The sequence below is a fragment of the Notolepis coatsorum genome (assembly GCF_963971535.1).
Source record: "Notolepis coatsorum genome assembly, chromosome: 20".
Taxonomy (NCBI): domain Eukaryota; kingdom Metazoa; phylum Chordata; class Actinopteri; order Aulopiformes; family Paralepididae; genus Notolepis; species Notolepis coatsorum.
Window position 1 is genome coordinate 15,001,555 of NC_140184.1, and position 11,071 is coordinate 15,012,625.

Here is an 11,071-nt window from a genome sequence, read left to right on the forward strand (position 1 = left end):
CTTTAAAAAAGTTTATTTTATATTATATGTATTTTATATATTGTATATTTCAAATATTGTCATATTCGATATAATTACAAAATATAGAATACCTTTACATATATATATATATATATATATATATATATATATATATATATATATATATATATATATATATATATATATATATATATATATATATATATATTGTTTGTTTTATTATTTAAATCCATAACATGCTTTTTCTTAAATATTTGCCAAAATCACCATAATATGCTTTTATTATTACATTTTTTTTTGTAAATATGCTTTTCATAAAGTGGTGTGTATAAGGTTCAGAGATAAATAAACTGTCAGCCTTTCAAATAGTAAAAACCCTTTCCACAGCACTGGTCTTAGTGATGGGAGACTCTTGGTACTACTCTAGCTCACTCTAGTGGGTGTACAAGGAATAGCACATGAGAACAGAACGTACTTGAAATGTCCGACTTTACTTCAAATAATAAACATCATCAAGAGCATAGCCATTCAAAAAAAACACTCGCAGTTACACGTAGTTAGATCTGAACAGCAAATGAATTAACACAATTCCAGCAATTCCTTAATTAACACAATTCCAGCAATTCCCAGCAATTTTGAATTGGCACCATGGGACAGAATTAAAGATTTTCACAGAAAGATGACTTAAATATGTTTTTAAAGAATAAAAACACAGGACCCTAATACTGTAATACGCCAGTCAGAAAAAGTTCTACAAAACAACAGACATCACTCCTCAAGAAACTCCACCAATGAATGGGAATCATCATGCTTAACCCTTTCACTGCCACACTACCAAAACGGTTAACCCTTGCACTCCGACAATTCACAGAAGGTTGGTTGTGTGATAGTAAAGGGTTAACCTTCTGTCGTGTGGCAGTGAAAGGGCTAGAGGGCTTCTGGAATGTGAAGATATGGTTCAGCTTTAGTCATCTCCTCCACACAGGCTGAGCAGGGCCTTCTCATAGTCTCCCTTTGTGTGTTCCTGGTTGGATGACAAGACGGAGGAAAGTCATTGGGGAGAAGACACCGTGTTGATATTTTTACTTGTAGCAACCAAACCAGCCAAAGGCCATTATGAAGCAATTACAGCCTGGAGCAGAGGGTACAATTGCACGGAGCAGTGAAATATCACAGCAAGGCGTGTCTGGGAGTTGAGAAAGTGAGCGAGGAGAAGACTTAGTGGGAGAACGAGAATTTACATTACATTTAGTCATTTAGCTGACGCTTTTATCCAAAGCGACTTACAAGTTCTGTACGACAAGTCATCAGGAAGGGTACAACTCTATCAGCTGAGTAACAATGTTCATCAAAGTGTTGAGTGCTATAGTGGATTAGGACAAGTGCATGACAGTAAGGTTAGTTAGGGTTAGAGTTATATATATCTCTCTTTTTTTTCATTTCAGATAATGATAGAAGAAGTGCGTCTTTAGTAGCCTGCGAAAGATTGGACGTGTTTCGGCTGTCCTAACTGTGGTGGGAAGTTCGTTCCACCATTGTGGGGACAGACAGAGACAGACAGAGAGACATAGACAGACAGAGACAGATAGAGAGAGAGACAGACAGAGACATAGACAGAGACATAGACAGACAGAGACATAGACAGACAGAGACATAGACAGACAGAGACATAGACAGACAGAGAGACAGACAGAGAGAGAGAGACATAGACAGACAGAGAGAGACAGACAGACAGACAGACAGACAGACAGACAGACAGACAGACAGACAGACAGACAGACAGACAGACAGAGACATAGACAGACAGAGACATATACAGACAGAGAGACAGACAGACAGAGAGACATCCAGAGACATAGACAGACAGAGAGACAGATAGAGACATAGACAGACAGAGAGACAGATAGAGACATAGACAGACAGAGAGACAGACAGAGACATAGACAGACAGAGACATAGACAGACAGAGAGTGAGACAGACAGAGACATAGACAGAGAGAGTGAGACAGACAGAGAGAGAGAGACAGACAGAGACATAGACAGACAGAGACATATACAGACAGAGAGTGAGACAGACAGAGACATAGACAGAGAGAGTGAGACAGACAGAGAGAGAGAGAGACAGACAGAGACATAGACAGACAGAGAGAGAGAGAGACAGACAGAGACATAGACAGACAGAGAGAGAGACAGACAGAGACATAGACAGACAGAGACATAGACAGACAGAGAGAGAGACAGACAGAGACATAGCCAGAGAGAGTGAGAGACAGACAGATACATAGACAGACAGAGAGAGAGACAGACAGAGACATAGACAGACAGAGAGAGAGAGAGACAGACAGAGACATAGACAGAGAGAGAGAGAGACAGACAGAGACATAGACAGACAGAGACATAGACAGACAGAGAGACAGACAGAGACATAGACAGAGAGAGTGAGACAGACATAGAGAGAGACAGACAGAGACATAGACAGACAGAGAGACATAGACAGAGAGAGTGAGACAGACATAGAGAGAGACAGACAGAGAGTGAGACAGACATAGAGACAGACAGACAGAGAGTGAGACAGACATAGAGAGAGACAGACAGAGAGTGAGACAGACAGAGAGAGAGACTCACAGAGATGGTCTGGTACAGCGACACTCCGTGCTGCTTCTTGAACTCTGTCCGGATCTTCATGAGGTCGACTTCACAGCGAGACACCAAGATCCTAGTCACCACCTTCTCCTTCGCACCTTTACTCTGGACATTAAGAAGAAGTCACAGCCACGGTCAAGATATGATGTTATAATGGATGTGAGAGTGGTGGGAATTGTATGGTAAAGGTATACACTGATTACACAGATACGGTTATCATTGGTGTATAATGCCACCACAATACATAATGCAAAACACAAAAATATATATATATGTTCACAACTTGTTGTAGGCTATATTGTTAATAGGGCGAAACTGTGATGTTGGTGACATTATGAATGTCTGTATTAAGTGTTAATATAGTGCCAATAAATTAGCCAATCAATCAATTGTCTGTTGTTAGTTGTCTGACCCATATATATATATGCTGATTTGCTGTTAGAGAATTCTAAACTATGGAACTGAATGACAGCTAAGTCTATGTAGTTTTAATGGTTACATATTCACGGCACAATCAAAATCTTACTCCAGACAGTTTGATTATCTTCTCAGAACTTACCTTCATAGCTTCACTGAGTTTGTTTGCAAAGTACAGCTGCTTGTTTTCAAAGCACTCCACTGCAGGGAGAAGGGGAGCAGAACAGGTATTTAGTTAACCTACTCACTTCCTGTTTCCTCCCTGGCGTTTCCCCTCTTGTACTCTTAAAAGAGTCCCTGGTTAGAATCGTCAAGCACAAATCCCACCATTTCTTTGGGGAATCATCCCTTGAAATTAAATGTTGTTTTTCTCCAAACAGCTTGCAATTAGGCTTAATAGGGAATGAACTGACAGCCAACACAAAACAGGAGTAGAGGAGAGAGAGAGAGGGGGCCTCTGGGTATTCTAATCAGTTGATTGTGCCAGTTCTAAGGTTGTTACAGGGAGAGAGAGAGAGAGAGAGAGAGAGAGAGAGAGAGAGAGAGAGAGAGAGAGAGAGAGAGAGAGAGAGAGAGAGAGAGAGAGAGAGAGAGAGAGAGAGAGAGAGAGAGAGAGATCAGTTTGGAGACTAACAAACTAACCAACTGCCTGGCTGGTATAGAAAGGCTTCTTTTAGCAGGTATCAACAAAACGTATATGGTACAGCTATTTTAATGTATTATGTACAGTAGTATGTATTGTATTATTGTATTATTATTATTACAAACAGTTTTTTCCCCACAGCAGTCTGAACACTAAAGACTCCCCCCCCCCCCCCCCCCCCTTGCACAGACGGGCAAGCATCCGTCACTGACTGACACTGTTATATGTGACTGTCCTGTATGTATTTATGTATCTATGTATTTATTGTAGGGAGGTGGGAGGGGGGGGCGTTTGATGTCTGATGTTTCATGTTGATGTCCCAGTGCTTTTAACAAACTGTACCGAAAACAATTACCACCAACCGTTGTGTGGCATTAAAGTATCTTGTATCTTGTATGTATGTATGTATGTATGTATGTATGTATGTATGTATGTATGTATGTATGTATGTATGTATGTATGTATGTATGTATGTATGTATGTATGTATTGTATGTATGTATGTATGTATGTATGTATGTATGTATGTATGTATGTATGTATGTATGTATGTATGCATGTAGGCCTATGTATGTATCTAATCTATCTATGTACTGTATGCAGTATACGTAACTATGTATATATGTTGAATTGCGTGTTAAACATTTACCCAGTGTGAGGAAGGACTTCTCCAGATCTCCCTTCACCTCCTTCTTAATGCTCTCCTTCATGTCGTATGGACTGTAGCTCTTGTATCTGTCAAAGACTGCAGACCAACACAGACAGACAACACAAATTTTCTTTAAATACCACCGTCACCATGATGGGACTGGGTAAAGACAGCGGGACAGTTAACCCTTTCACTACCACGCTGCCGAAGGTTAACCCTTTCACTACCACACTACATAAGGTTAACCATTTCACTACCACACTACAGACGGTTAACCCTTTCACTACCACACTACAGAAGGCTAACCCTTTCACTGCCACACTACAGACAGTTAACCCTTTCACTACCACACTACATAAGGTTAACCCTTTCACTACCACACTACAGACAGTTAACCCTTTCACTACCACACAACATACGGTTAACCCTTTCACTACCACGCTACCAAAGGTTAACCCTTTAACTACCACATTATAGAAGGTTAACCCTTTCACTACCACACTACAGACGGTTAAGGTTAGACTCTCAAACAGTGTTTCCACGCACCCTTCATGTTATGTCATCTTATGAAGGGTCTGTGCAGTGTGTGTGTGTGTGTGGGGGGGGGGGGGTGTACCTTTCTGTAGGTGGGGGACACTCCTCTCAGACATGATGGAGATCCAGGTGGTTACATCAGTCCCCTTCCTCTTCACTCCTGCTTCATAGAGAGCCTGCGGGTGGAAGACGTGTGGTTGTAAGAGAACATCGCTTGGACGCCTCCGACAGAGGATTCTGAAGGTCTCCATTGGTTTGACTTACCCTTGCATCCTCGTCGATTTTCTCATAATCAATCACATTAGAGGGTTCGTCTCTCTTGGTCTGTGTGGGTTGAAAATGATCATCAATGGGTATTCATTCATAGATAAGTACTCCTTAAGTACTACCATATTGACTAGAGTATGGAAATGAAGTGATTTATTGTATATGAATCATCAAGCATGGTATTAGCAGGGTGTAAAGTACTTGAGTAATTGTACTTTGTTACAATACTTACGTCCTGTTTTGGGGGATTTGTATTTTACTCAAGTATTATTAGGTTTGTAATATACTTGTACTTTTACTCAATTACATTTCAGAGAAAGAAAAAAAACGTTTTACTCCTTACATTTAAAATGCAGACCTAAAAAGTACAAAGTAGGTCTCGAGGTCCAACCATTTTAATTAGTATATTTGTTTCTCTGGCCGAACTAACGTTAACGTTATTAATCCTGCGGCCGCACTTTATTTAAAAACCGCCAATCAAATCCCCATCAGTGGAAAATGAACCCGCCCATACCCATGCTGATTGGTCCTTGTGCAAGACTAGAAAGCGGGGATCTTTGATTAAACACCTGCTATCAGAAGAATAGACAGTCAGAGTGACAAGCTACAGAAGATGGCCACAAACGATAGTACGAGTGATGAAGAGGACGAAACGGAACATTTCATTGCCCGGGAATAAAAAAAAGTTTTTACTTTAACTTTTTAGTACTTAAGTACATTTAAAAGTAGAAACGTTTTGACTTTTACTCAAGTGTGTTTTTAGCCATGTACTCTGACTTTTACTTGAGTAAGATTTTGAGACGGTACCCATACTTTCACTTAAGTATAATTTCTGGGTACTTTTCACACCCCTGATTAGCAGTACCCAGTACCCAAAGCCCCAGTATTGGCCCATCTAAAGACAGAGACGGTCCTACCTGTAGGAGGGACAGCAGGAGCTTAGCGAAATCCCCTGATGTGTCTCCAGCCACATCCTTCTCTAGCTCCTTCTTGAACACTGTGCGTCAAAATCATCGAGTTTAGATCAGGAAAACTGAGGAATTTGATCTCATTCAACATTATTGGAAAGCTGTTGTGAAAACGCTGAACTTACTTTCTTTGTAAACCTTCTTGATCTCCAGGATTTCATCGCTGCTTCTGGAGCAGACCATCTCAATGAGGCTCTCTTCATCTGTTCCCAAACCCTAGACAGGGGAAGGATATATGGTGTTTATAGGCTGTTTAACTCCTGAACCCCCTTAGCAATGGAGGTCACTTGTGTATTGTAGCGTTTTCTACTATCTTGATATCTGAAATTGTTCAGTCACATTTACAATATGAACGAATGATGATTGCATGGATGGTTGCATGGAGACGGCCATTTGCTTAATTAGACATTTATCAAAAAAGCTTGGATTTGAGTACTAATAATACAATATTAATTATAATAAGTACAGATAGGCTGGATTTTAGCATAGTATAGTTTGAATTGAGGTTCATGGGACACCAAATATCAGTCAATGTGACATCCTCCGGGCACGACGCAATTAACACAAGTAGATTTCTTGAACTGATTTTAATGAAGCTTGTTCATTCTCCATCCAAACCGTAAAATCTTATTGGCTGTGTGCCAGTATAAGAGAACATCGATGCGTTATGGTGGTATGTCTTTGATCCTTATCTTGGAAGATTGTCTTGTTAAGTTGTCTTGATGGATTGTCTTTTGCTTGTTAAGATTGACAGGTAAGTCAATAATCCACCCACAATCATGTCGCAACTCAAGAGAAAGAAGGTGGAAACACGTCACCGGATACCAGGTGGACCAATTCTCGTGAGATGAAATAATTGCACAAACAAATAGAAATAGTGTGCCACTAATATATCTTATATAAACCCATAAGAAATACAGTGAAATACAATTGAGTGTATTATTATTAATATACAAAAATAAGCATATAAAATTGTAAACGAATGTAACTATATTAACCAACTGTTAACCATAGCTGCAGTTACAGTCAACGTGCTGAAGGGAAACCAGCCCTATGCAAGAGAGGTATTCAGGCCTACAAGGTCTCAGGTAAGGCTAGTCCGCCATAAAGAATAGTATTGCAACAACCAGAAATCGTCCCTATGCAAGAGAGGTTTTCAGGTTTACAAGGTCTCATGCACGGCTAGTGTGCCGTAAAGACGTAAAGAATATACATCACCCTCTCCCTTACCTTCACAGAGGCTTTGAGCTCCGAGGCGTCGTACTCGACAGTGCTCTTCATCAGACCTAGAATCAGTCCCTCCAGAGAACCGGACAGCGCCCCCTTGAGGGCTGTGATCATATCCTGAGACAATGCAGATAGCCATAGAATCAGAATTCATACCTATATAAAACACTAAGCATACAAATTTGATATCTTTTCACACCTAAACAACTGTACACTGCATCACGCACTTGTATGTTTTAGGAATGTTGTGAATTTACCTTCTTCGCCAGCTTTTCATACTCAAATGCGACCTCTCTCCTTTGGTCATAGCTTCTCCTCGTCAGGATGTCAATGATGGTCTGTTCATCTACACCTGGTCACAGGAGACACAATATCAGCATTGATTAATATACTGTGTACACAGTATTGTCCTTAAATGCAAGGTCTATCTGCATTATGTGTGTTTAGAAACATGCAGTTTGTTTTGGCTCAAATCTGTCTCTCCAGACATGTCCATATGGAATAAAAAAAAAAAACATGTTTTTTTTGTCTCTAAAATGTGGCTTACATTTAGTTTCAGCTAAACCTAACTTTCTTTCCTGGCCATAGTTTGAAACTGTCGTTTTCCATGCTTCCAAACATGGTGGAAATATTGACTCAGTTCATCCCCACGCTGGCACTGGAGTGAGTTAGCGTTTAGCACAGACTCTATTTTACTAGGCAGGCTGTGAATAAAAAAAGGCCTGTGGTTACTACCAGACCTCGTGTGCAGGGAGTGACTCACCAACAGACAGGAAGTGACTCAGTTTGACCGAATGGAGGCGCCCAGCACTCTGGAATAGCCATTTCCACTCAGAGGCAAACAAAAAGAAAACAAACGGAGCTAGAGTATCTGTTAGTGGTGTTTTAAAAGTATTGGTCTGTATCATGTGGTGACATGGTACTTGGTTATGCATCCAAACGATCCTTCAGAAACTCTTTGTGACTGTAGAACAATAGGGGTCTCTGGTCTGGTTAACCTATAACAGATAGCGATGACTCCACCTAGCGCCGCTGCAGGGGTCTCCATGTGAGATTGTCAGTGAAGTCGGTAACTATGGAATTTCTGTTGAAAGACATGTTCATATCTAAATGATAATTGTGTATCTAATTAGCAAGGCACTCTCTGTACTGTATGCATTTGGTCAGTGCTGATATCCAGTAAATTGGGCCTGTGATGGAACGGTGCGCTCAGCAGATTACATAATCCCGGGGGGATTTCTGAAAAGCGCCACAGGGGTATTAGCTCAGTCAATAGTGCAACTGTTGGATTTAATGGCGTGTGATTCTCTCACCTTTTGTTTTGACGGCGGTCTCAATCCTGGCAGCGTCCTTGGCAGGATCAAAGTCACGCGCTGGCACCACCGTGGGGAATCTGGGCTCACTCTCCTACAGGGGCGAGGGGTAGAAATTAAAACATCACACAGTGGATGACATTCACTTGTTGATCTCTGGATGGCACCATAACACCATGCCGGTATCTCATCCAGTTCATTGCTTCCTCCGGTAGGAACACACCTGGCGACGCCGGGGTCTGTGTGTACGGTCACAGTGTCGAGTCGTTTCAGTACTCACCCCACTGTAGCTCAATGTGAGCTGTCCCAGGAACTCTGAAACCAACGCCATTGTGTAATATCTGCAAAAAGACCCAGAGAGACAGAGGGTATTGCAGTAACCGTGTAGTTTGACTTGGGAGTGGACCGTGTAGATTTACAACCCCACGCCAGACAAGGAAACCATGGTAACACGGCCTGGTAAGCTGGATTCACAACCAAGGCAAACAACCCAGAGGCCTCAAGTTTATGGTTCTATAGATAGCTTATAAGATTAGATCAGGTATATTGACATTAGTAGTAGTATAGCCAATGTAATAACTAAGCCTTTGGCTAATTTCATCTTGGCTTTTCTAAAAGGAACAATAAACAGTAAATCTTTCATATCAGAGCCTTTTTTGACCCTGAATAACAGGAAACTAGAGAAGGGAGTCGGGGGGGTGGGGGGGTTGCAGTCAATATTTCATCACCTAGCAACAGTTGATGAGCAAGGAGCTGAGTAAACATCTCCCTGTGTGAAACATACCCCGATCATGAACTCATGAATCACACATCCTGTTTCATTCGACAGGCTTCTACACGAGTGGCCGCTGTCTCAACCTAACCACAGGAACGCCTGAGCCGTAAACAATTAGACCGAGGCTGGATCGCATCTTACTGGTCCCTTTAATAAGGATAATGAATTATGATAGCAAGGTAACTGCAGTCAGAGTCCAAGATGACATCGCGCACTATAAACCACCGTGGCACGTAAACCTAAACTTTGCTCCAACACACCCTTGGCTACACCCTACAGACATTCCAGAGGACCCTCAGCCGAGATCTGAACTTGAACTACGTACATATGGGAGGGGAGATTCCAAGAGAACTATACGTCTCTCTGTATTTTTCTCAGCCATAGATTTAACTACTTATAATATATAACTCGATTAAGCCTGATTAAAATAACTGCAGCATTTAGTCTTAAAATAGACTCCTCTTGAATGTTTTTTTAGTGTGCTTTTACACACTTTTACATGTGCTGATAGCGGGGGGGGGAAAGGTAGAGTCCGATCCATTCATTTATTCATCCATCCAGTCATCCATCCATCCACCCATCCAATTCCTCACTCACTCGCTCACTTGTTCATTCATTCAGTCAGTTCAACAGAGTGCAGATGAACAACACGCATACACACATAGACACACAAGCAACACATATTTGAGGTAATTTGCATTGGAAGAAGTGTTGACTGAAGCAGGAGAGAGAGAGTGAACACAGAGGAAGACACAGGGGCAGCCTTACCTTTAGCGTTTAGATCCAGCAGACAGACAGACAGACAGAGCAGCTCCGTTATGGAGTACGCACAGGGTGTGGTGTTTAAATAGCAGGCTGGCTGTCTGACTCACATAGGGTGAGTGTGAGGGTCCAACTCCTGCCCCCCTGACACTCCTCCTCTTCCTCCCTGCTCTCTCCTCCTCTCCCTCTAATCCCTCTGCCGCTGGTTTACTCATTGAGCAAAGCGTACAGTATTTACAAAGAGGGTAAATTCCTTGAATGAATGGAACAAAATCCATAATGGACAGTGTAACAAACAATCCGGGTTGTGGTTTATACATCCAGGAGATGACCAAGGCGTAACTGTTATGGGCCTAAATCTATGCACAAAAAGTGAATATCTTAGTTTCAACAAGACTGTGTGTAGCTGTGTTTTGTCTGTTTATATGGTATGTGAAGTATTTGTATTCGTGCCAATTTTACTTGAAATGCGGCCAATACTCTTGGATTCCGTTGCTCCAGCCTGTTATTGTGAAGTTGGATGTCAGTGCTCTATTCGGCTTACCTATGTCAGATGTTATGTTTGATCTAAAAGTATGACGACGCGCAGCCTACGCACTTGTGAAGACGTTGAAGAATGCCTTTTAACGTCACGCTGAATGCTTTGCATCTATGAAACTTTGTGTCCTTGTTGTGGAGTAGATTGAAAATGTCATCATTATTATTATTTGTATTAGTTAGTGCAATGCCCTTCTTTTTCATCAGATAGATGTTTGGCTTTGTGATGTGTTTGTAGTTTCTCTTTGGAACAAGGTGGTGTATAAACTCTTTTGGGAAGTGGAAGGCCCCCATACGCATTATAACTCCCAAGGCTGTGTTCTGATGCTCGACAATAAACATGTACTGTACATAA

The 11,071-nt window shown here is 41.4% G+C and overlaps 1 protein-coding gene across 1 annotated transcript; it reads right to left on the bottom strand.

Annotated features, from left to right (window-relative positions):
• Nucleotides 1-454: 454 nt before the first annotated feature.
• Nucleotides 455-10,298, bottom strand: LOC311246964 (annexin A2-A-like). The gene is made up of 13 exons (XM_084337234.1): nt 10,186-10,298; nt 8,923-8,983; nt 8,643-8,736; nt 7,587-7,681; nt 7,333-7,446; nt 6,228-6,318; nt 6,052-6,131; nt 5,132-5,191; nt 4,950-5,043; nt 4,334-4,429; nt 3,185-3,243; nt 2,608-2,730; nt 455-1,006 (listed from the first exon to the last, which is right to left on the bottom strand). The coding sequence occupies exons 2-13, from the start codon at nt 8,971-8,973 to the stop codon at nt 947-949; spliced, it is 1,017 nt and encodes a 338-aa protein (XP_084193360.1). The 5' UTR covers nt 8,974-8,983; nt 10,186-10,298; the 3' UTR covers nt 455-946.
• Between the last annotated feature and the right edge of the window lie 773 nt (nt 10,299-11,071).